This window comes from Seriola lalandi, unplaced genomic scaffold, assembly GCF_002814215.2.
Source record: "Seriola lalandi dorsalis isolate HSWRI2012SDOR001 ecotype SW California unplaced genomic scaffold, Sedor1 jcf7180002054902, whole genome shotgun sequence".
Classification (NCBI taxonomy): Eukaryota; Metazoa; Chordata; class Actinopteri; order Carangiformes; family Carangidae; genus Seriola; species Seriola lalandi.
Genome location: NW_019525454.1, coordinates 766708 through 792687, shown reverse-complemented (window position 1 = coordinate 792687; position 25980 = coordinate 766708). Strand labels below are relative to the sequence as shown.

The window sequence follows — 25980 nt, the reverse complement described above, 5'->3', positions numbered from 1 at the left end:
ATTATTGTGCTTACCTGTGAAATAACAAACTATTTCCAGGTGTTTCAGGTGTCAGATAAACAGATTTTCTCTGTAAAAGAGAAATAAGTTATGAAAGTTATGAAGAACACAAACTGGGACGTGGATCTTTATCTCACTCTGGTGGATTTTTCATGTTTAAAATTCTGAAATTTAGTTTGACCAACTTTATTTTCTAAATTGAATTTAAAGATCTTAATAAAAATAAAAATATAAATGAATCCGAGCAGCCTGTATATAGATTTTGGGTTATTGGACACATTTATTTTCTGAATATGTAAATCATGAAAGAAAAGAAAAGAAAAGAAAAAACTTCACAACATTTATTTTGAAGAAAATTCAAGACATTAATTCAGACAGATGGTTTTCAGAGTAAATTATTCCAATGCTATAAATTCAGTTAGGATTAAATTTCACACTCTGGTATTCAGTTGCTATATGCTATATATATTGCTATATAAACTCTTCTGCTTAATATAACAGTCTACTAGCTGATGTGTTCAGGTAAAGTCCTGTCAAAGAAAGACCTTCCTTAGTTTCAGTGTTTCAGAATAAAACTCTTCAGCTCTTAAGATTAAATAAATATATATATTAATAATAAATAAAGATTAAATATAAATGTTACTTGTTATTTAGAGAATCAAACCTGGAGTCAGAGTCCATATTCAAACTTTATTTATACTCGTGGTGCAGTACTGTGAGACGTCTGTGTTCAGACAACTAATATTTACATCAGAACGTTTGTCTAATGCGTACAAAAATACAAATGTAAAAAAAACAAACGGCACAACTGTACACAACTGTACAAACATCAACCGGTTCAACACAAAGAAGCAGCTTCATCTGAAAACAGTCGTCTGACACAAAACACCACACTGATGCTTTGACTGTCCTGTGGTGCCGCGTGAACACTGAGCAGGTGAGGGTGAGTCCAGGTGAGTCCAGGTGAGACACCAGCCGCTGTTTCCTGTTGAGACTCTTAGTGTGTTATTAAAATATGAAGAAACTTGTTTTAATAAATCAGTTTGTTTCTTTGTCCAGTGACTGAATATTTCCTCCTGACGAGGTTTTTCTGCGTCCTGTCAGAAAACTGAAATGAATCAAATGCGACTCTACACAAAGTGTTTGGCTTCTTCTCACAGCTGCTCCACACAAACAACATGGAGGGAGATTAGAGTTCAGACTTTGAGGAATACATTTCTAGAATAAAGTTTAAGTTTAATTTCACATGCAAACGTCTTGATGTTTTTCCTCTTTGTTTGAGCGTCACTCACTCGACTGGATTAAAATTCCCACGTCCAATTTCAGTCACTTGGTTTTTCATCAGTTTGATCAAAAATGAAAGAAAAACATTTGAGTGACCTGAATAAAGTTGTTTTGACTCTAAAGTTTTCAAAGCAAATTTATTCAGTGATGGTTTCAAACTTAAATATTTCAATATGTTTTAAATGTATTTACATTTTGCAGTTCGGTTCCGTCCAATCAGAGCAACTTGATTCTTCTTCATTCTGACTTGAGTTTCAGGTTTAGTTGTCACCTGCCTCCTGCAGTTTTGCTGAGGACTGTTGGACGATATCTGACATTTACTGATCAAATAACGATCAGTGATCAACAATGAAAATAACCCTGAGCTGCAGTATCATGAAATCACATGATGATGTCACAAGGAAGAGACTGAATCACAACACTACGACTCTTTTCTCCAAATATCTCCACCTCATTCTCAAAGGTGTGTGTTTTCAGTGTGATGTCTCTCACACACACACGCACACACACACACACACACTTTCAGGAAGCTTCTGTTGAGTCTGCAGAGAAGAGGCTGCTGGGTTTACATTACCGACGTCTATACACACACACACACACACACACACACACACACACACACACACACACATCTTTGGATATCAGAGAGGCACTACATTACATGAACATGTGTCTGATTTATGATCCTGCTCTGGCAACAATCCTCCCATGAAACTAAAAAGCAAAATCCACAGCAACAGTTACCCGGCAACTGTTACCCGGCAACTGTTGCCCACACAGTGGCTCTGGTTGCGTGTTGCTGCCTTGACAAGTTTAAGTTCAGAAAAACAAAATAAATAAAAGACAAACAAACTAAACAAAATCTCAGATCATCTGTAAACATTAATGAAAGGTTTGACTGGTTGTCAAGGCAACAGCAGGGCTTCTGATTGGCTGTCAGATGTGTGGTGTTTCTGTTTTAGAGGAAATCATTAGACACTTCTCAGGAATTAAACATCTCAAACAGCCAGAGCCATAAAGAGAGCGTTCTCTGACTGTTGACCAATGAGAGCCTGAACCTGCTGTGACATCATCAGTCAGGCGGTGTGATGTCAGCTGGGCGGGTTTCCTCTCAGCCCCAGAGGGACAAGCCTCGGCATTGGCCTCCAGGCCACGCCTTCCTCCATCCTCACCCCTCCCACGCTTCTCCCTGCTGCTGCTGCTCTGTCACTGCTGGCGGGTTCTGCCACTTTGACTCCACCCACTTTCATTTGCAGCAGAGGGGGCGGAGCCAGGACACCACCTTTAGTGTTCTCGTTGGCCTGTCCGGTCTGAGGTCCGACGTGCATCGTCTCTGCGTGTCCCTGAAGCCCTGGCTCCTCCGTCTCCATGGTAACAGTGTAGTCGGAGTCAGGGTCTGGCTGCAGGGCCCAGGGGCTGCGGGCGTGGCCCTGTTCATTGGCTCCACCCACTGTGGCATCAGTCTCAGACAAAACCCCCGCTGTTGTTGCCGTGGAGACAGTCTGCTGGTTGAGGAAGACGATCTCGTTGAGGAGGGACGTCAGACTCTCGGTCTCACCGTCCCCTCTGCTCCCTGGACCCAGAGGCCCCCCCACGCTGAGCCCAACCCGATGATCAGCGCTCAGACCTGGGCACAGCGAGGACGACGGGGCCGGGGTGGAAGGTGGAGACAACGAGGAGGAGGACTCAGGTCTGGTGTCAGTCTGAGATGGAGCCTGGTCCTGGTCCTGGTTCTTGATCTGGTCTGAGGAGAGGTCAGGTCCAGCAGAGACCACCAGGGGAGGAGGAGGGGCGGGTTCACCTGCTGGGACCAGCTGTTGTTGTTGTTGTTGTTGTTTAGTTGCCGGTTGAACCAGGTGCAGCAGGTTGTTCAAGTTTGAGGCTGTAAACAATAGAAACAGTTTAGACGAGTTAATGTTGAACGGTTAGTTATTTAGTTAACGAGAGTGAGTTAGTTATTAGTTAGTTACTCATTCACTTAGTTATAAGCTGAGTGGTTGGTTAGTTATTCAGTCAGTCAGTGAGCTGGTGAGTGAGTTACTTATTCAATATAGTTAGTTATTCAATCAGTCAGTCTGTGTAGTCGGTTAGTTGGTTACTTATTTAGTCAGTAAATTAGTGGGTCAGTTGGTCAGTTTCTTAACTCAGTTATTAAGTCAGTGTAGTTGGTTAGTCTGTTAATTAGTTAGTAATGTAGTAGGTGAGTTAGACAGTGAAGGTGGTGAGTCTCTGTCCTAGTAAGTACTTAAGTCAGTCGGTCAGTCAGTGAGCTAGTTATTGCGTCAGGCAGCTTGTGAGTCAGTCTGTTCGTAAATAAATGACTCAGTAAGTTAGCTAGTTAATGTAGTTGGTTAGTTATTTTGTCAGCCATTAATCCAGTCAGAAAGTTAGTTTTGGTAGTTGGTAAGAGTCAGTTGTGAGTTATGCTGTCGATGAGTCATTTAGTCAACTACTATTCAGTTGGTTAGCTATTGAGTTAGCGAGTTAGGTATTTTGTCTAAGTTAGTTATCTGTAAGGTTAGTTAGTTTAGTTAGTCAGTGAGTGAATCAGTTAGTTAGTTACCTGTTAAGTTAGTAACGGTGAGGGGGACGGAGCTGCTGTAGATCTTACCGGTTGTGGGGTGGGGCTGTGAGGTGAGATGGATCTGCTGATTGGCCAGACTGGGGATGTTGAGGGTGACTGAGGCCACGCCTACAGACAGGAAGAGTCCACATTTTACTTTCAAAATTAAAGCATGTTGAGGCAGAGAGCAGAGTGACTGGTCAGTCAGTACCTGGTGTAGAACCCGTCTGCAGAACCGTTGGTCCCGACATCAGCGGGCTCAGGGTCAGGACCGGTTGTCCTGGCAACGCCGCACCAACCAGAGACAGAGTCGGTACGAGAGACTGAATGGACGGAGCTTCGCCTGTACAGACACACAGGTGTTGATCGCAATGACAACAGGATGTCCAAAATTACATAAAATGTCAAAGGTAAAATACCATAAAATAAATAAGATAACGTAAGTTCGTAAAATGATGTACGATGATGTAAATTACTGTAAAATAACTTAAAATTACGTAAGATGACGAACGCTCACACTGCTGTAACACTGACAGACTAACTCACTTACTGACCAATTAACTAACTCACTGACAAACTAACTCACTTACTGACCAATTAACTAACTCACTGACAAACTAACTCACTTACTGACCAATTAACTAACTCACTGACAAACTAACTCACTTACTGATCAACTAACTAACTCACTTACTTTTAACTCACTAACCTGTTTATTACTTAGTGAGTTAGTTAGTGAGATACTTTGTCCGATTATCAATTAGATAACTCACTGACTGACTAACTCACTTACAGACCAACTAACTCACTCACTAACCAACTACCTGACTAAGTCACTTGCTGACCAACTAACTCTCTGACCAAGTAACTAACTCACTTAATCACCCATTAACTAACTTACTATCAAACTAACTCACTCACTAACCAACTAACTCACCCACTAACCAACTAACTAACTAACTCACTCACTTACTGACCAACTAACTTTCTCACTTACTATTAGTTAGTGAGATACTTTGTCTGACAGCGAGACCGTGTATATGTGAGACTTGTATAAGTAACTGAGTTAAAAATCAGCTGATCAATCAATAATCTATCGATGTATCTCCATCTTTGAATCTTACCCTCCACAGTCTTTTTGAGCAGAAACGATGGAGCTGGATTTTTACTGCGGGACAGGATGTTAGGGATCGTCCTCGGCCGGTCCCTCACAACAGGTGCATTCTGGGATACAGCAGGAGGAGCCAGGATGGGCTTGGACACCTGCAGGGTCCTCTGAGACATCTGGACAGGTGTGATGGTGGGTGGGGCGGAAACAAGAGTGGGAGGAGCTTGTGGAGTCTGCTGCTGCGAGTAGGTAGACATGATTATGATGTCGTCATCAGAAGCGTCTCCTGTTGGAGGATCAGAGGCCCCGCCCCCTGCGTTAGCTGCTTGGTGTCTCTCCTGCTCCTCCATCATCTTCTGTTTGGACGACAGGTACTGCAGCTTCCTCAGGACTGTCTGCTCACTTTTACCTGCAGCCACCAACACACCTACAGGTTACAACTCCACCTGCAGGTTGCATCTCTGCCGACACGCAGACCTGACCTGAACGTCACTGACATCTGAGCTCACGACACACAGCTCCAGAAAACCTGAAGACATCCCCACCATCGCCATCACCTGGTTCCTCACCTGATCTTTGGGAGATGCGTCTGATGTAGGAGTTTCTCTGCTGGTTCAGAAGGATCTTCACAGACCTCAGTCTCTGCATCTCAGTCTGCAGAGTCTGGATCTGATGACGAGCCTGAAACACAGAACAACCGTTACACCTGGACTCAGCTGCTTCACAATAAAAGCCTTCCAGTGACGACAGACTCTGGCTTTTACTGTGAAGTGTTCAGTTACAGTCACTTCATTGTTGACTACAGTCAATACTACCTGTAACTGTCACTTCCTGCTGCTCACAATCAAATACATTCAGACCAGAGAGAAGAAGTCAGTGAACCTCTGTTTTCATTTCTCCAAAATATGATCAGATTTTCATCCGAGCTACAAACACAAATCTGTTCTGTTTCACCTGTTCTCACCTGTTGTAACAGAAAGCTCTTTGAAGAGCTGTTGCTGTTCATGGCTGAGCGGAGAGCTCTGAAGGCGGCTGTGACGTTCTGAGCTCTGTTGAGAGATAAAAAAAAAAGTCACTTCACACTCACCTGTTCATTCTCACAGGTGTGTTTTTCTTAACACGAAGCTCTGTGAGAACCTGCTTTTAAAAACTGCTCTAGAATCCAGGTTCTACTTAGATCATGAGACTGATCGATCAATACGTCTGCAGCAACAGAAAAAACAAACTGTTTGACTCATAAACACTGTCAAATATATCAGTATCAATACAGCTGCTCTGATCTCATATCAATACCCTGATCAATACTCTGATCAGCTCTTTGTTACTGTTACTCAGAGTTTGTTTTTATTTCTTAATTACAAATATTGGTCTGGTCACTATATGAAGTCAATCATGTCTCCATGGAAACAGATCATGTATTTCAGTCAGTGCTTACTCTGGGTTTTTCATCATCCACTCAGCCACATCCAGCTGACTGTTCTCCTCCTCCGTCTCCATGGTAACGCTCCGAGCCTCCCCCTCCTCCTGATGCAAACACAGAGACGTCAGGTAACACGTCACCTGAACACCTGCCGACAGGTGGGACTGAACTGTTTCTCACCACACTGTCTGCCCTGTCCGCTCTGTCCTCGTCAGACGAGTTTTCCGTCAGCTCGTCCGTCTGGTCCGACAGATCCACCACCACCAGACCGGGTCTGGTCAGAGTCCCGGTCCCGGACTCTCTGCTCTTATCTGAACAAACACACAACACACACGCCGTGTTAGTGACCGCTCTGACGCACCACGAGTCACATCCTGGTCACTGTGTGCTCATCCCACAGCAGAGCGTCGTCATCATCATCATCCTCATCATCATCATCATCATCCTCATCATCCTGTCTGATGAAGAGTGAGAGCCCTGCGTTTATTTATGTCGTCGTCATGTTTTATTTTCCTGCTGTGATCACATGATCGCATGAGAGAACTGACCTTCTCCACCAGGAGAACCTCAGGATCCTTGTCTCTGGTGACTGACCTGGGTCAGACTGTGGGGGGTGTGTCTCTGCTGTGAGTGGGTGGGGTTACAGTATTATAATCAGTTCATACCTGTAGTTGGAACCAGGGTGGAGAGGTACTCCTCCCTCCTCTTCATCAGCCTCCTCTTCTTCTTCTGCAGATCAGACTCAGTGGTCTTCAGCTCCTGGATCAGCTGCACCGCCTGCAGCACAGACACACATGTTAGTTCCTCCTCACGCTAACTAGCTTGTTAGCTAGCTGTTAGCTAGTTAACAGTCTGATGACGGGACTGAAAAGGTCAGGAGGGGGGAGGGGGAGGAGAGGACGAAGCGTGTGATCAGCTGATCAGTGTAAACAGTCTGACCTTGTTCAGGGTGGAGATCTTGGAGGTCTTGTCGTAGTTCAGTCCCACCTCCCTCCTCAGACCCTCAAACAAATGCAGCATCCTCCCCCGACGCCTCTTCTCCAACACGTTGTGAATGTGTCGCTGCACGACCACACACACACACACACACACACACACACACACACACACACACACACACACACATCAAATACACTGAGGACACACACTGATATAGCAGCTGTGATCAGCTGTGCTCAAACAGGAGGATTCTTAATGAAGTTCAACAGCCTCTGTTTCTCTGAAGCTTTATTGTGGAGGGACATCAGAGATCATGACATCATCAGGAAGTGATGTCACACCCCCGTCACCTGTGGTTGAACTCAGGTAGAAACGTTGACATACTCTTACGTGCTTTTTCCTCTCTCCTCCTCCCGTCTTCTCCTCTTCGCTGGACAACTCGTCTTCGAAGTCGGACGAGTTTTCCGTCTCTCCGCTCGACGACCCGACCAGGTCCACCACCTCTGTTGACCTCGTTTCCGTGGTAACGAGGCCCGCGTCATCATAGTCGTCCACACATATGATGTCCAGGTCCACCAGGTCGCAGGCCGGCTCAGGCTCAGCAGGGGGGTGCGATGGGGGTACAGGTCTGACCTCTGACCCTGGAGAAGGAGGCGGGGGGGGCGGGGTTCTGTGGGTCTCTGTGGGGCTCTGGGAGGGGGGGGCAGTCTGAGGTGAAGCAGGTTTCTGAGGGACCAACATCCCACCAGGACCCACAGGAGCCGCAGACACTGCCACTGTTTTGACCCCGAGCTCCGCCCCCTGACCTGCGGAGGGTTTGAGGGAGATGAGGTTCACTGGGGTGGCGGGGGGGTGGAGTCGAGGCTGGAGGACGGTGAAGGAGCCAGCTGCCTTCGCAACTTTGGAGGGGGGCTGGGAAGGAAGTTTAGGGCAGGTGACGATGATCGGCTCCTTGTTGGAGCCGGAGGGGATGATTTTAAAGGTGCACGTCCCTTTCTGAGACAGGAAGCCAGAGCCGGGGCAGAGGGGGGCGGGGAGGGGGGGCACAGAGAAGGACTTGAGGCCGGACAGGGGGGAGGAGGAGGAGGAGGAGCTTATGGTTCCTGAGGGACCTGAGGGGGAGGAAACAGAGAGAGAGTGAGATCATCACTGACAGTTGAGGATGAACAAACAAATGAACTTGATGTTCTAGGTTCTCTGTGTTCCTGTTGGTCGGTGATGTCACCTCAGACCAAATGATTAATCGATTATTGATAAGATGTTCTTCACGCCCACCGTCATGTGGTGTGGAGTTGAAACTCTTATCTCTCAACAGCTCCGTCCGCTCAAAGTCTGAACCACTCCCTGCAGATTGAAGGCTGTCCCTGATTGGTCGCTCAGACTCACCTGTCACAGGTGGTTTTGGGTTGAATGGTCTCATCTGGCTGATGGGAATCAGCTGAATCAGTTTACCGTCTGGTCTGCGGTAATACTGGACACCTGACGCCGTCTGGACCAGCTGCAGAACCATCCTCTGACCGGAGGAGGGGGGGGCGGCCGGGACCTGGATCAGCAGCCGAGAGCCTTCAGGAGCCGCCATGCCCAGAGGCGGGTTCACAGGTTGAACCACGGACCTGCTCACCTGAGAGTCTGGAACAGAAACAGCAGGGGGTCAAACTGAGGACCAGGACCCAGCAAGGGTCACGAGGTGAATCTGAAGGGTCACAACATGATGAGCAGGTGTGTGTCTCACCTGTGAATCAGTTGAGACACACACTGAACATCAAGCTTCAGGAAGGAGACTCAGGTGTACCTAATACACTCACACCTGAGGTTCTACGTATAAAAACTCAAACCTGCAGGAGTCAGGTCGAGTCTGGATCACATTCACTCACTAACACACAAACACACCTGGACCCGGTCTCAGTCAGGTGGTTTTGGTCCGAGTCTCACCTTTGGCGGGGGTCGGCAGGGTGACTAGGGTGACTGGTCGGGGGGGTTTAGCGGTGGCGCTGGCAGTGAGGTTAGAGGTCGAGAGGGCGGTCTGAGGGGTCGGTCCTGAACTCTGGGTGTGGGGAGGTTGAGAAGAGGATGAGGAGGATGAAGAAGGACCTTGTGGCTTCCTGTTGGACCCCACCCGGCCGGTCAGATAAGCCGCCAGACGGTTTGCCGGATGGAGCGCCCCCATCTTCCCCAGCTGGATCTTAGCCAGAGGATAGAGCTTCCCGTTCACCTGAGACCAGAACCACAGAGAACGGATCAGGAGGTTTTATAAGTGACAGCTTCTTTAGTTTGTTAATATCTGCTCGTTAGTAAAGACACTGAACTTCTGCAGTCACGACCATATATGGAGTTCTTACCTGGACCAGGTGGTCAGTCCCTCCCGGTTGTTTCCTATTGGCTGAGAGGAATCCGGCGGGGGAGATCCCGGTTAGGAAGGGCAGCGCCATGCTGACCATCTTCTTCTTCTTCATCCTCTTCCTCTCTCTTCTTTTTTTCTCTGCCTTTGTTCTCTTTCTCCATCCACCCCTCCCCCTCCCCCTCCTATTATCCACCTGCATAGGTGTTGATCCCTCCTCCTCTGGGATGTCATCTTCCTCCACCTGCCGCTGCCAGTCCTCCAGAGGCTCCGCCTCCTCCATCACCTTCTGCTGACAGTCGTCCAGAGGCTCCGCCTCCTCCATCACTTCCTGCTGATGGTACTGCAGAGGCTCCGCCTCGCATGTCACCTGTTTCAGGTTCCAGAGAGAAACACAAGACGTTCAAGACACAGCGTGTTCACATCGTTATCTTTGAAGCCGGGCCGTCAGGGTCTGTTTTGGGTTTGACCTCTGAACTTCTCACATGGTTTTATTTAATATGCAAACTGTTTATTTGTTGTGATACTCAGTAAATAATATTATAGCTGCTGTAAGGAAATATAAAATCAACAATTAATAATCAAACCTCCTACACAATAAAAGATAAAATAGTGATTCAGGCTTTTACTCTGAAGCAGCTGCAGCAAGTGGAGGCCTGTATCTCATCTGACTATGATATAAACAGACAACAACAACGACCTCAGCAATTGATTGATTATCAGATATCGGCTGATTGATTTCCCTCCAGTGGGACATGGTTCTCAGCTGTTGTGAGGAAACAGTGTGAATTCTTTCAGACCTGTGGTTGTTGTGGTTTCTTGCTCTGGGTTCCTGGTCCTGCTGTCGGCGGTGCAGCTGGACTCTCCCGCTCCACTCTGGGTCTGGAGATGTGGATTTTGTACTGGATGCAGTGGTCGGCGCCGCTCTGCTCCACCGTCTGGCTGATGGGACTGATGAGGTACTTTCTGATCCAGAAGGGACCGTCCAGCCGGTCCTGAGCCATCGCCTCGCACAGCTTCTTCAGCACGTAGTTTCTGTCTGCGTCGCTCACCCACTTACACTCCGCCAGGATGATGAGACGCTTCGATGGCTTCGGGGTCGGCTCCGGGGGAGGACTGGAGGGAGCCGGTTGAGCTGGTTCACCTGCTGAGGAAAAACACAAAACCTGAGTCTCTGGGTTTCTGTCACATGACTCTGTTTCCTGTTTGATAGTATGATGCATCATATACACTCATATCATTTTATACAAATGAAGCTCAGCCAATAGGACGAGCAGAGAATCAGCTGATTGATTTCATTTATATCTCATATGTTGCACATCAATGTTTTCAAAGTCAGACCAGTCACAGATAAGAAACAAAGAAACAACCTTATTTATTTATTATCATTATTATTGTTATTTACAACATGTGGACAGGACTCAAACCAGCAACCCGCTCCACCAGGTCAGTTGATGAGACCTGGACTCGTAAGGACTGTTAATATTTGTTGTTTGAAAGTGACGGAGTTCAGACAGAAGACAACAAAGAGACAAAACACCCACAACACCAGCACAGGGAGGCTGGACGACGGAAGAGGAGGGGGTGTCAATAAACCTACCGGGAGGGGGACTGGAGGGTCTGGTCTTTGTCTTCAGTGTCCTGTCTTTCTGTCTCAGAGATTTCAGCCGGACAGATTTAGACTTCACATCTTTAGTCTCCTCCTGGAGGAAAAGTATCAGACAGTCAAACATTGTGCATGGTGTGTGTGTGTGTGTGTGTGTGTGTGTGTGAACTGGATCCAGCTGGTCCTCAATGTGGACGGAGACACAAACACTTCAGACCAACAACACGACGAATCAGCAGCTGTGTTCTGTATAACCCCGCCCTCACCTTCTGTTTCTGGCTCCTCCTCTTTCCTCGGTAACCTCTGACCCTGGCGCAGCTGCTGTTACTCTCTCTGCTCTCCTGGAAACACACACACACACACCTTGGTCAAAGAGTCCAGTGTGTGAGGCTCCACCCAGGTTAAATGTGTCCTCTGTTATTTGGGTGGAGCAGCCCTTTAATGTCTGTTACAGCTTCTACACTTCACAGATCTACGTGACTGAATGACTGTAAATGGCAGACAGTCTTACAGTGGCGGGGGGCGGGGTGGCTGCTTCAGGGACGTGGATCGGATCTGGATCTGAGTCTCTGCCGTCCCTCTTCCACAGAATCCGGACCCGCTCGGCAGGCTGGGAAACGCTGTCCGCCTCCTTCAGAACTACAGTCACACAGGACAGGAAGTGACAGATGAGGTCGTCATACACACACAAACACACACACACACACACGCACAAACACACACGCACACACAGACTCCTGTAGAGCAGCTTACTGTTAATTTTTTTTACTGAGCATTTTAAAAACTACACTACCCATGATCCTCCAGACTCCAGTCTCTTTCCACTCTGACTTACCGTAGGCCATCTTCATCCTCCTCCTCCTCCTCCTCTTCCTGGTGGTTCCGTGCTGGGAGGGGCTGGAGTCGGACCCGTCCAGGTTCTTGAGGAGGACCACCTTCTGTTTGAGGCAGCTGCAGCCGAACATGCAGGGGGGGCGGCCGCAGTGGCTGATCCTGGAGACGTGGGACAGACTGGAGCAGACGCAGCCCAGCCTGCAGAACTCGTTCAGACAGGGGGGGGCTCGTCTCCGGATCAGCTGGAGGGGAGCAGTGGGGTTCTCGCTGACAAAACCCTGAGGGGGGGGGGGCAAATTATTGATGAGTCATTTACTAATAATGAATCATTGATTAATTATGATCATGTGATCACGTGTGTCAGTGATCTCCTACCATCAGTGTGAAGAGTGATGTCAGAGCGATGGCGGCCCTCTCCTCGGTGATGCTGGTCCTGGGTCGGCCCTCCCACACCACCCCGTCCTCCAAGTCTTTCTGTCTCAGCAGCGCTCGGGTCATCACAGGTCCGCTGTCCTTGTGGGCTTCATCACCCGGATCAGCTCCGGTCCCCAGCTCAGAGTCCGACTCCAGAGGAGCCAGGTCCTCCGAGATGTCCTGCGGGGGCTGCGTGGACCTGGGGGGGCTGAGAGTCTGCGACGAGGTCTTGGGTTTGAGTTTCCTCCTCCTCTTGAAGGTGGGGGTCTGAGGGGAGAGAGTTAAGGGTTCTGTGTGATCCAATTGGAACTTGAGCTGGTTTCTCCTGGACTTATGAGGTTCAGTGATGAGCTTTGATGGGGGGGACACAGCTGGGGTCGGGACTGCAGGCAGTTTAGGGACTAGGTTTGGTTCTGCTGGACCGGGCTCAGGTGTTGAAACTGGACCAGCTGCAGGTTCTGGTCTGAGTCTGGTCTGTTTAGGACCTCTCTGTTTCCTCTCTCCCTTCCTGGAGGCTTTCATCTCTTTGAGGGACAGTTTGGGTCTCTTGGAGGGGGGGACGAATCCAGATATGAGGTCTGAGGTGGGGGAGCTGACGCCATGTTTCTTCAGGACGCTGTCCAGGGTCCGGACGTAGCTGGTGCTCCTGGTGGGGAGCTCGTAGACCACCGGCTCCACAAGAGGCTGAGAGAAGCTGGCGGCTCGCTCGTCGATCAGCTTCCCCTCGTTCTCCAGGTACTCGTCCAACATGTCGCTGCAGAAAGCCGACAGGTTCTTCTTCGGCAGATCTGAACTGGGACCAGCTGCAGGACATCAAACAACACATTGAACACAAACACAATTATTTCTGTTTTCATGTTTCAATTACGTGTCTCTGCTTATTTTGTATTTTCACTGTAACTTGGATCATTTTGGAAAACCGTGTGTTCACATGGTCAAAGGAAGGTTTATAAAATGGCGTACACATGGTTTTTTGTGTGTACGCATCATTTATGCATCTGGTCCCAGGTCTGATAACTCCTGACTTAACTGTTCATATCAGTAGTCAAGGTTCACTCACTGTTTCAGCTTCTCTGTGAAAGTTTGAATCATGTTTTCAATGCAACGATTAGTGTTACTAGTTAAAACAGACTGTGTTTGTCCTAAATATGATCAGATCTTCATCTAGGTTACAGATTTTAACTTCTTCTTCCCTCTGTACGAACAGACAACATGAAAACATGAAAACATGACACCTCTGGTCACAGCTGAGAAGATCCTGCTGTTAGTCACATTATTCACAAAATATACTGATTAAATTATCAGAGCGCAAAGAAGCAGATCATGGTCCACATCACGTGGTTACCTTCAGGTCTGGCTGAGGAGGGAGTGGGCGGAGCCTCTGATGGACTGAATTTCTCTCTCCAGCCTTTAATCTGAGTCACATCTGTGGTTTTTCCAGTTCTGGACACAAACGCTGCAGAAGCACCTGAAAACAGCAGAGAGGAGACGAGTCAGAGCTGATGGAGGTTAAAAAATACAACAGAATAAAAAAGATGTGCAACTGTCACTCAATTAGTGAATCAACAGAAAACATTTTAATAACCCATTCATTCTGTTTCTTTTTGATCTGACATCACATTAAACTGTGTACTTGGGGTTTTGTTCTCCTGCTGATTTACAGACCAGCTGATCAACTGATTAATCAATAAGATGAATGATCACTGTCAGCTGCAGCAGTAAAACGTTGTCATGGAAAATAATAATAAAAACTAAACTAAACCTGTGACTGAGAACATTAACTGACACATGGATGACCCAGTTTTGAGTCTGGTCCAGTTACAGTATTAAATTATATTAAATATTATTATATTTAAAAATCTAAATATTGAAGCTGCCAATCAGAGGCAGGATCTGCAGCTTCATGCAAACCTGACTCAGGTCAGTGTGAAGGTACGAACCCTGAGGCGGCGGCAGCTCCTGGGTCAGCGGCTCCAGAGAGACTCCGGGAGGGGGGATGGGCAGACGGACTCCCAGGTACTGCAGGTCAATGGCCAGAGTGGAATCCAGCAGGTTCATCTTCAGACCCACTGAGTTTAAAGGACGATAACACGGAGCAGCTGTCACTTTGTGCGTTTCTCTAAGGCCCGCCTCCTCCCACAGTAAAAATAGGGACTTCAAGCAGCGACGGTTGAAGGAACGGCTACGGCGTGATGCGAGGGCGTCGATTCTATGTCGCCCCTTCCTACAGTTGCAGCACAGCTGTCTACTACTTGAGAAAGACTAGTTTGCCGTAACCTGTAATACATTAAAGAGTTTTTGTCATATTTGACTTCGTTTATATTCAATTACACAGTTAGAAGTTTTATGGATTAAGAGAATATTTCTTAAAGAAATGTGATAATTTGACAGATTTTTTACAGTTTATTCATAGACATGTCAGACAGACTGTTGTTAACCTCCATCCTTCCTCTCAAACCCCACTGTGCTGTGTATTGATGAAACCATGACGCTGTCCGTGGTGCTGAAGTGACAGATTTATTCAAACTCTTCATCTGATGTTAAATCGTCTCTAAAGCAATTATCAAGAGCTCTCAGGTCATTTTAAGAGACGTGTTGTAGCAGCGTTCAGAGACCTCTGTTCCCTGAAGAAGTGAAGTAGCTGCTGTTAAGAGTTAAATCTTTCTTAGCGATCTTTGATTTCCATTACTATGGCAACACATTGGAATGTATATGGGCGCCGTAGCCGTCGCTTCAATTGTTGCTGCTTGAAGTCCCTGTTCGGAGCCACAGAGACCTCCTGTTTCCTCCTGTCATCACATCCTCACACTGGATCTCTGAGGTTTTACTTTTGCTGCGGTTTATCAGCTCCGACTGAAATTTGACTTTGGTGTGAAAATGGAGGGAGTCAAATATGTTTCTGCTGATCTGATGGAAATATCCTGACACCAACACTGTTTATGAACCAGTACAACCACAGAAACAATGAACCCATCACATAATCTGTGGTATTGTCGCTGTTCTGTTTTCAGGCTCACTGATCAGCTGTGATGAGCTCCTGTCTGCAGTGTATCATGATGTTCAGATGATTATCACTGGATCACTGTGATATTGAAGGAAACTTAAAAACAGGAGGATTCTCAATGAAGTTCTGCAGTCTGTGTTTTACTTAATAATTTATCTATTTATACTTACTATATATTATATATATATATATATATATATATATATATATTATATTATATTATATTACTAACTGCAATTCTGACACTTTCAAAAAAGTGCAATTTTAAACTCATATCCTTACATATTTCTATTTTTTTTATTTATATATCACAATATAAGGACATTTTTATGTATATTTTATATTTATATTTTATCTTAAAAATCTACTTCCTATTCTCTATTCTTTGCTGATGAAGCAACTGTACTTTAACCTAATGTCCCCCTGGAGGTCAATAAAGGATTCTGATTTTCTCTGGAGCTTTATTCTGGAGGGACATCAGAGATAATCACATCCTCAGGAAGTGAAGTCACCCTGAATCAGATCAACATGTGGTTCAAGTCTGACTCAGAACTCTGAGGAGGACCATGTTTGACATTAATTCCTCACACAGTGTCTTTGCCCCCCCCCCAGCTCTGCTGCGCCTCCCTGAGGAACTTTAGATGTTATTTTCAAACATTAGCAGGCTGATACGAACCTTCCTGCAGCACAGGGTGAATGACCTGTTTGTGTTTCATCAGCTTCAGGTCTCTGAGGAGAGTCTTTTCACAGACTGAGATCCTCTGCTCCTGACTCTCTGCTGGACATCAACACAGTTTCATTAAACTCACACTCATGTCTCATTTGCTGTAAATAAACATATCTGAGCTTGTTGCAACGTCCAAGATGTGGTAAGCCTAGTTTGGCAAAATGAATAAAGGGGTAAACTGATAGCAAGCATAGACTTAGACGGATAGCGTAATCAATGTTACAGGTAGTTGATGTCATGGCAGCTACAAACAGTTATAATTTGTGTAATGGTAGCTGTCTGTAGCAATAATAGCCAGGACTTTAGCCCCGTTCCTGTCACCTAAGCATTAGGAAATGTTCATTTCTAGGTCCTGTTTGCTACTAATTTTTCTAACCTGCAAGTTAGCTTTTCATTAGCTCAGAGTTAGCTTCAAGTTTAAGGTAGTTTAAAGTTAGCCTCTAGGTCACGTGTTTTTTTTAAGTGAGTTAGTATTTAGTTTCTTGTAGCTTTTAGTTGTTGCTTGTAGTTCCTGTAAGGGTTAGCTTCTATGTTCTGTTAGAGTTAGCTACTTCAAAGTAGCTTAAAGACAGCTTCTGGTTCCTTTTAGCTTTTAGTTAGCTTTTAGGCTCCATCGTCTGAGAATAACTTTCTAGTTCCTGTTAACTTAAAGTTAAGTTATAGTCTTGGTTAGCGCAGAGTTAGCTAGTAGTTCCCGTTATCTCACAGTTAGCCTGTAGTCCCTGTTGGCTCATAGTTTCCCCCCGCCTCCAGACTTTATGCTGAGCTAGGCTAACCGTGTCCCTGACCTCTCACACTTGAATTTAAGTCACATCCTTCATCTAACAAATAAACATGATCTGACTGTAATAACAAGATAAATGTGATGTCACCGTTCTCAGGTGTCGTCTGAGGTTGTATCAGGTAACCTTCAGGTGGTGTCTGAGGTATCAGATGCCCTTCAGGTGGCGTCTGGGTTTGTGTCAGGTGACCTTCAGATGGCGTCTGAGGTCGTGTCACATGACCTTCAGGTGTCGTCGTCTGAGGTTGTGTCACATGACCTTCAGGTGTCGTCGTCTGAGGTTGTGTCACATGACCTTCAGGTGTCGTCGTCTGATGTTGTGTCACATGACCTTCAGGTGTCGTCTGAGGTTGTGTGACCGTTTCTTCAGAGGAGTCTGCAATGTGAAGTTTGAGGGCCTCCTGAAATATGAGGTTTGGTTTTTAATTGCCTGTATACAAGTTATATCAAAGTCAGACACGATGTTATCAACAGTCGGCAGTCCTTCTACAGCCCCCTACAGGAGAGTGAAGTACAGGAGTTAACTGGCGTCAGGAGTTAACAGACCTGGAGTCAGTCAGTGAAACCAGATCAGCTGATGTGAACCAGGCCTCACAAAGATCTCGGAGACTGAGACTATGTCCACATTACTACATTTTCATTTTAAAACAGCGTTTTCTAACGAAATCGATAAATGTCCAGATGAGCGTTTTAGCTCCATATCAGAAACGATCTCTGTCCATACTACCACACACATACATGAGAAATCACGTACACTGAGCATGTGCGAGCCGGTGTCAACAGGAAGCAGACTGTTGATCAGTTGCAAAAAATACAACGAGCAAGGAACAGTAAAGATAGCTGCAGTGTTGAAATGCAGAATTTACCTAAACAAGAGCTGCTAGAAAAAACAAGGTCAGTAACACTTGTATTTCATTATCATCTTGTATTCACCGGTGGTGAAGCTGATCAGGCCCAATTAGGAGCGACCGTGGGTGTCTGTGTCATCCATCCAGACTTGTCAAAATAAAACATGTCCAGCGAGGTTTGCAAAAGTCTCAGTTTTCAGTGCTTGAAAACTCCGGAGTCGTGTGGACGGGAGGCGTTTAATGTAGTAGTGTGGACGTAGCCTGAGGATGAAGAAGACTTGTTGAAGGGTCACTGAGTCATCTCAAAGAGTTCAGATCTTCATCAGTCCACCGTCACATGCACTGTCTAAAGATGGAGATGATTCAGTGAAGTAGACACCCAACTGAGATGACTCCAACAGCTCAACACAGTAATAAAGAAGCTCAAAAGCTGTTTAGCTTTAGGTTTTCTGACAGCCTTTGGGGGGCACTTATGAAGACCTGCATCAGTAATGATGAGATCCTCCTCCTCAACCTGCTTTACACTATTGAAATACTTAGCAGAAGTCTTAATATTTTCAACCATTTGGTATAAGTCCCACAATTTCTAGTATGTAGTATCAGTATCACACCACCACATCCATTTATCCTGACATGGTCTAAAACACACCACTATTACTGCATCATTACATTTGAATCATTGGACACATCAGCAGATAAAGCACAATGTAATAATAATGCAGATAATAAACTGATCTTGATTCAGGAGTCAAGAGCCAATATCTTCAGCTGAAAAAAACTTGGGAATGTACTCTTAATATTGTCTTTATTAATTATCTGACAGCTGTTTATTGAGCTGTTGCTAACTTTCTACATCAAAAATTTCTATCCTCCCACTGTGAAAGCTAGAAAACCACAGATGAAGAGAAGGTACTACCTGAAAAGAAAAAAGTCAAGGCACAGGAGCCTGGATGTGACAAGCCGGTATTAGCCATAAAATGTTCAGTATCAATTGTGGTATATTAACCAGTGGTGTTCTTTTTTACATGCTTAGTCCACCCGTCATGACATACTCCCTGCTAACTCTGATGAGAGTGTTTACTTGGAACAACTGTCACATCACAGTGGTGTGTTTTGGACTTGAGCTACACGGTTTCCACTCCACATTCAAGTTCCCTTTATTTAAAAATACAGAAAACATCCTGGGAAACATATTGTGCTATGGACAACTCTTTGAGACATAACAACTTAAGCTTTACCTTTGACGTGAACGAGATAAATAACTGCTCCTCCACTTCCTCCAGGTTAGGCTGCATGCTTGTATAGGTGGACTCATCAACTTTCTGATCCTTATTCATCTGGGCAAGCTTTCGCCGCCGGGACTTCTTCTTGCGCTTGCAGGGTTTGTTAGCTGGGACTGGCTGCACTTGCTGAGAAGGCTCCTGTGCATTTGCCTCTACTGTAGTAGGAGGTGAGCAGGTAACAGCCACTGCCTCAGTGTTTGAAAACTCCACCCCCATCGCAAGGTCATCATCGGTGGAGAAAAAGTGCACGAGGTCTGCAATTGAAGGCGTGGGTGATAATCCGTCTCCATCTAATGAAGAAAAGGTTGGAGACAGTGGCAACTGGAGAACGAGGGGGGACAGTTCTGCTGGGAAGGGCAGCGACTGTTCGTTCTCTTGAAGTGATGGTGTGGGACCGCGGGGGGGAGTGGATACGGACATGTCAAGAGTCTGTGGTTCAGCATGGGAGGGAGTCGGGGAAGGCAACAGAGGCAACGCAATAGACACCAAAGGAAGCGTCTGTGATGTGGTCTGAAATGTTGTGAATGAATCGTCTATGTACGGCTCAGGTGGAGGTAACACTGTATGCCATTTGAATACAGATGTAGCAGAGTGTTCACTTGGCGGTAACTCTTCGGGAGGTACTGCTTTTGGAGTCGGTGCAGAAGTACTGCAGTCGAGTTGTAAAGTTAACGAGGTGGGCAGGGGAGGTAAAGGTTCTGGAGAGCATGTTGGTGACAAAGGCTCAAAACCAAAAGAACAACACTCTGGGTCAGGAAGCAAACTATTTGTTGTGGGGGGGTCAGAAGGTAGTGTGGAAGACTCAGTGATGGTTGGTGTTTGTGGTGAGTTCAGGGCAGGTAACACTGTGTCAAGGGCTGGTGACAAAATGGGAGATGAAGACGAGGTAGCAAGAGTTGAGGAAATAGTAGATGTAGATGTCCCAAAACTACAAAATGGCTGATCTGAGTTGGGTAACACTAAAGTACCATCTGGTACTGCCAGGTCTGAGCCTGGGCTTTCTGCAACTGAAATGGGGACCATGCACTCATCATTTCTTGGTCCCTTTGGCTCTGGAGTAAGAACAGCACCTGGACATGACGGACCAGAAGGCTGAAGGGCCGTTTCAACTGCCTGTCCAGTGACATTCAACCCCATTTTACCTGGATGAACCTCTACAACCGTATGTCCAGAGGCCTGATTGTCTGGTTTTGTGAAATCATCGGTAAGATACTTTGAGGAACCAGCTGCATTACTGGCATGATCAGAAGGTAGACATGCAGAGGCTGCAGCAGAACTCTGTGATCCAGACAGAGGCTCAGAAGGGAGTGCTGGGGGAGGGGAGTCCGGCTTGCTTTTGGCCTTTTTAGATTTTGTTGAATGTTGCTTCAAAAAAAGTGCAAGGGCAGGCAGAGGTAGGGGCGCTGGACGTTTATGCTGCTTTACACTCATCTCTAATGGAGCTTCAGATTTAGGTTGGTGATCTGAGTCCACAGAGAAATTCTGGGACACCACTGGAACAGCAACAACCTTACTGACCTCAGAACAATCTGTCCTAACATTGTCCTTGAAGTCCAGTGAATTCAAAACGCCTTTGTCACCCTTAATTTTCCTCTTTGTTAAGGGAGTTTCACTCTTCTTTTCCGGTGATGTTTCACTATGTGTTTTGCCAGATACATTGTCTTTCTTGCAAACATCTCTGCTGTTTTTCAAAGCTGTTGTTTTAGTGTTTGTTAGCTCAGTTCTGTGAGAGGTGCTGTTATCGATGCCCAGCTCCTCCAGGTTACAGCGGTGTAGTGAAACATGAGCCTCTCGAATAAGTTCAGAAAATAACTTCTGAGCTGGACGTGAACTGCTGCTGAAGGAAATCAAGAAATAAAAACATCACATTAGTGACGTCGATATTATTAAACATGTCACTTATGATATACTGTACAACTGAACCATGACATATGAATAACAACATACAACAAATAAGTGTCATAATTGGCTGGTGCTGCAAATATATACGCACGTTAGCCAATCACAGCCAAACTTCATGCATCTGGCTAATATTTGTTGTTACAACTTATGTACCATCCCCCATTCACAAATAAGGTCTTAACCACTGCAGGCACAACAGGCTGCCATTCATCATTAACAGAACCTCTGGAAATACCTTAACGCGTCCTCTAACAATTCATTCAAGCATGACCTGGAGAAGTTGAGAAAGGTTCAACTTCATGCAAATGATCTCTGATGTGCAGGAGCGACAACCCAGAATGGAACATGAGGCAGAGCTATTAGCAGCAGTTGAGTTGTTATCTCCAACTCAACTATGAAGTGACTGGAAAAGCCAATTGTTGCAGTAGATGAGAAACATCATTTGGCAAATGAGCTTCTTTGTTCTGCCCCATTAATATGTCAACAGCAGAAAATAACAGTCCAATCAGAGCGTAATATGTAAACTATATGCTCAATACTAAACCTGCAAGCATAGGCATGTGTGCATAGGGGAAAGGCAAAGATACCCATCCTAGAGCAAAATCTTACAGATAGCTTGTGAGACACTTATCCAAACCATGTGAAACCAACATAGGTGTAGAAGGTTTAACATGTTGCCACATTTGGTGAAGGGTAAAGGAAGCACAAGACATGCAGTAACTACCAAAACACCGTCAGGTTGTCAGGTGCATTGCCACGAAACAATATTTTAATATATTCTGGAACATGCAGATGGACATTTAGAAGAAGCTGATATTCATCCTTGTACTCTCTTGCAAACCTTGGTACAAAGAATTTGAAGAGCATGTCATCTTCTCTATCAAAGTGGAACTCTTACCACAAACTTTCATCTGGAACCTTGGCAGGCGACTGATCTTTGTTTGTAGTGGAATTTTTCTGGAGGTCACTTGACACTGAAGGTTTTGAGTCTGCTGCTTTTGAGCTTCTAGGTTTATGATTTGCGAGCAATGACTTCAAGCTCTTCTTCACAGGATGTTGCTCGTTGGTCATCGTGCCTCCATCTTTGTGTGAGTCTTTACCAGAGTTCAGTTTCAACTTCATGCCCCATGAAGTGGAAACATCCTCCTTCAGTCCTTTAGCAAATGGGTTGTAGTCGACCTTGAGCTGAGCAAACTGTGAGTTCTGGTAAGCAGTTACTGCGATAAACTCAGTCTGGGGGAAAGTGAATGTGACGACACTAGGACCATTTAGCTTTATGTCTTTAGCAGCTTTGTCAGTTTGGACAACATGCAGTCGTGGCAGGTAGCGGTGCATTGGATGCAGGATGGTGTTTCCCTCTTGGTCTGAGATGTTGTTTGTGAGCTTCAGTTTGTAAAAGGACACTGGATTCTGCATCCAGTGTTGACCAGTTGATGGGGACTCTGGATGAGCGAATGGTTGTCTCTTAACATGACACTCTGCTTTCCCAGCGACTTGCCAGTTCTTGCCGGTCCACTTGTAATGACTGTTGTCTAAAGGTTGAATGTCCATAATCAAAGAGTACTTCCTAGATGGCTGCAAGCCAGAGATGCGAAAGCGGCAGTAGGGGAACATCCTGCTGCCTTGTTTAGTCAGAATCATCTCTGTTTTGCATCTGAAGAACTCGTTCCACATGCTGTTGTTGTCTAGTGTCACTCTGATGCCTTTGCAGCTGCTATCAGGTGATAAGTTTTCTGAATGAGGGTTTGAACTTGTTGGATGTTTCAAAGCAGGAAGTCCACCAGAAGTCCTGATGGCTTCCTTTGATGGGCACATGTTGGGTTTACCCACCATGTCTGCCTCTTCATTGGTTACACAGGTGCTTTGTTCCATCCCGCCTTCGCTTGCCTTCCCTGGTTTAGGAACAACAAAGCATGCAGGTGGATGTTCGGCTGCAGGTGTTGCTGCAGGGGTGGTTGCCCCTTCGTGATGGAACACCATGCCTTTCCGCTTTTTCTTAGAAGACATGAACAGGTCCCAGGCATTTAAAGGACTGGAGGATCCCACTTTTTCTACATCTGTACAATGGTTCAAGGCAGCATCCTGAAAAACAAAAGTGATAAACCTTCGTCAACTATTTGACATTGTGCAAGCTGTGATGTTAGCTTTAGTTCCAGAAACACGTTATGCTGAGGTTGGATAGCCATCAGCTCACTGCCACTCCCATTTATAACTGTGGGCTTCAATACCCAGATAATGTCCTTATACAAGCCACATGGTGCAGAGTGCTAGATGTAGGACGACTGAAGTCTACGGCCAAAGTAAGCGAAGATTTGATTGACTGAAATTCTGCAGGTTATAAACCTGTTCAGACATGGAACCTGGAAAATTGCTGGCTTCATTTTCCTGTTGATGTAGTTTTTGGAATTTAAACATCTCTCTGTGACGTGAATTCATTCAAATTATTCATTCAATCAAAGTCATTTAATAATGTCAATTTGCTTACATGTTTTAAATGTAAAGCTTTGCAAGTTATGGTCTGATTATTATTGTGGGGTTTCTAGGGCTGTTTTTTTTTATTTTATCTCAGAATATAGAATAACTTAAATAAATGAAAGCACATTTTTACAGACTGATGTGTTGAGAGAAGGATTTCCTAAACAACGTAAAACTGGCAACGTTTTAAATGAATTGTTAAATGACATCAGTGCTTTTGAGAAGGCAGAACAAGAAGTGCATTTTATGTCCATCTCTGGTGATGTCATTAAATCTCATGTGCAGAATCAGATCAATACTGCATACATCCTGACACCTGTATCTTCTTCCTCTGAGAGCCACAGAGCTCCACTGTTTCCATAAACACATCAGAGTTTCACTGTTGCACTGGGTGACATGTTCCTTCATTAACATGAACACATACACTGTATCACTATCCCGCTGCCCCAAAATACTCACTACAGCAGCCAATGTGGATTAATCCGCCACTGAAAATAGTCCCCAAAGAATGCACTGTTTCCTCCTGTTTGTTTGATGAAAACTAGTGTCCAGCTGTTTTCTTAAAAAAATATATGAGGCATTTTATAGATGAGTTGAAGTGTAGAGCTTGAGACATGGGCAAAAGTGTTGAGAGACGAACTAACACATTGTTGGTTTGGATCTGCACATTGGATTTGTTGACAATTAAGGCTATGTCCACACTACTACGTTTTCGTTTTAAAACGCATCTCTTTTGCTACGTTTTCACCTCCTTTCCAGTGGAGAAAACGGAAAACGAAAACAGAGGCTTTTGGAAACACTGCTCGATGCCTTTTGGTTTGAAAACTCAGGCGTTGCATTGCAGTCTGGACTGAGACCTATAGAAACGATGACATACACACCCACAGTTGCTCCTGATTGGGTCTAATCTGCCTCGACTACCAGTGGTGAATACAACACAGATTATTGAAATACAAGTGTTATTGACCTTGTCGTTTTTGGTAGCAGCTGTTGTTCAGTTAAATTCTGCATTTTAACACAATTGCAATTGTCATGCTGTTCCTCGTTTGTAGTATTTTTTGCGACTAATCAACCGCAGAGATGACAATCTGCTTCCTGTTTAAATGCCCAGTGCACATGAATGGTCAGGTATGCATGAGCTTCCAGGTGAGATAGTGCAGACCGAGATTGTGTCTGATACGGACAAATACTGATCTGAACAGAGATTGTTTTTGTTTGAAAACGCTGTTTTAAAACTAATACATTGTTGTGTGGACATAGTCTAAAAAGACATAACAGCAAACTTACTGTTTGAAATACATAGCAAAATCCATTAGACTCATCAGAGAAAACAAAAACCTTAGGCTAACAAACTTACATTTGCGACCTGCCCATAGCTATATTCTTGTGATTCAACACTCGCCATTTTTTCTCCATATTTAAGACCAACCAGCAGCGAGTAAGTCCCCAAAGGTGACGACCTGATTATTGCCACAGTTGCTAAACCATCCAGTGGGAGTGTGTTAGCATAACACCACATTCTGCTTAGCATACCGCCACATTCATGACATGCACAATACAACCAAAGCAACACAAAACAACCAGAAAACACATAGAACAAACCACATAAGATGCTAAACAGACACACAAATTGCATTGTTTCAACTCTCTCAGTGTGGGGGTCCTGGACAGGATGGCTGGGGGCCTTTTATTTGTCTATGCCCAGGAGCCCATTGTTTCATGATCTGTCCATGCATGAACCCAGATAAGCTCAAACCAACACTTTGAGTCTTCGTGCCGCTGACTGCAGGCATGCAAAATGTCATTTAACACCTTATCTGGCATGTGTGAGGGAACCGAATTCAATGGTTTTTAAACACTATTCAAACCTGTAGACGCTCTGCAATATTTATTTCTTTAATATGTCTCTGTAACACGCATTAACTGATCTGCAAACTGCCTTCTATCAGCGGCGTGTAAACTTAAGCTGATGAAAAATCTAATTAGTTTGACGAACTTAAGGCAAACATTGATCTAATTACGATCAATAACCACGTCTGACCAGTTTCAGCTCGACGTGTTTGAGCATTACATCCAATAAGATTCTTAAAGAGAGTGGAGCCTAGCTAGCAGCAGCAGCAGGCCTGAGGCTGAGCCCGGTAATGGCTTCCCCAGTAAACACTACACCCCCGGTCGGTCTGTCCCGTCCACACCATGTGCTCTGATAACGGCACATGTTTTACCTTCTGCTGCGCGAACACACCGAGTGTTACGACGGTGAACGTGTAATCCGAACGTTACCGTGTGTTTTTCCGTCGTACAAGCCTCCTCACCGACATCATGGATGTGTTCTAACTGAGGAGGGAAAAACAGCACGCGGTGTCCTTCAGTGTCACGTCATCGTCCGTCTTCGTCTTCTTTGGTACTGCGCAGTCTCGGTCGCCATCTTGCTGCTGCCACCTATTTTAAAAGTTG

The 25980-nt window shown here is 45.4% G+C and overlaps 1 protein-coding gene across 7 annotated transcripts; it reads right to left on the bottom strand.

Annotated features, from left to right (window-relative positions):
• Positions 1-676: 676 nt before the first annotated feature.
• On the bottom strand, positions 677-25980 carry mgaa (MAX dimerization protein MGA a). Of its 7 annotated transcripts, none has more exons than XM_087169631.1 (27): positions 25749-25980; positions 21950-23133; positions 19105-20986; positions 17110-17419; positions 16187-16288; positions 14447-14575; positions 13852-13974; positions 12468-13309; positions 12094-12370; positions 11770-11897; positions 11525-11599; positions 11253-11355; positions 10453-10799; positions 9654-10022; positions 9247-9526; positions 8701-8943; positions 7699-8426; positions 7315-7437; positions 7041-7152; positions 6556-6686; positions 6391-6479; positions 5920-6004; positions 5525-5636; positions 4972-5364; positions 4059-4190; positions 3848-3976; positions 677-3166 (listed from the first exon to the last, which is right to left on the bottom strand). In XM_087169631.1, exons 2-27 carry the CDS (start codon positions 23056-23058, stop codon positions 2376-2378), a joined length of 9144 nt encoding a protein of 3047 aa, XP_087025757.1. In that variant the 5' UTR covers positions 23059-23133; positions 25749-25980; the 3' UTR covers positions 677-2375. The 7 variants fall into 7 exon arrangements, with proteins under 7 accessions (XP_087025757.1, XP_087025761.1, XP_087025759.1 ...); XM_087169635.1 differs by having other exon boundaries at positions 10453-10796; XM_087169633.1 differs by having other exon boundaries at positions 16187-16285.

Coding starts and splice junctions, on each gene's coding strand:
- mgaa (XM_087169631.1), bottom strand. CDS start 23,058: ATGTCTTCTAAGAAAAAGCGGAAAGGCATGGTGTTCCATCACGAAGGG. Junction 13,310..13,851: donor CTCCTCAGCCAGACCTGAAG/GTAACCACGTGA, acceptor GATGTCCTGCAG/CTGGTCCCAGTTCAGATCTG. Junction 6,005..6,390: donor TGGATGATGAAAAACCCAGA/GTAAGCACTGAC, acceptor ATCTCTCAACAG/AGCTCAGAACGTCACAGCCG.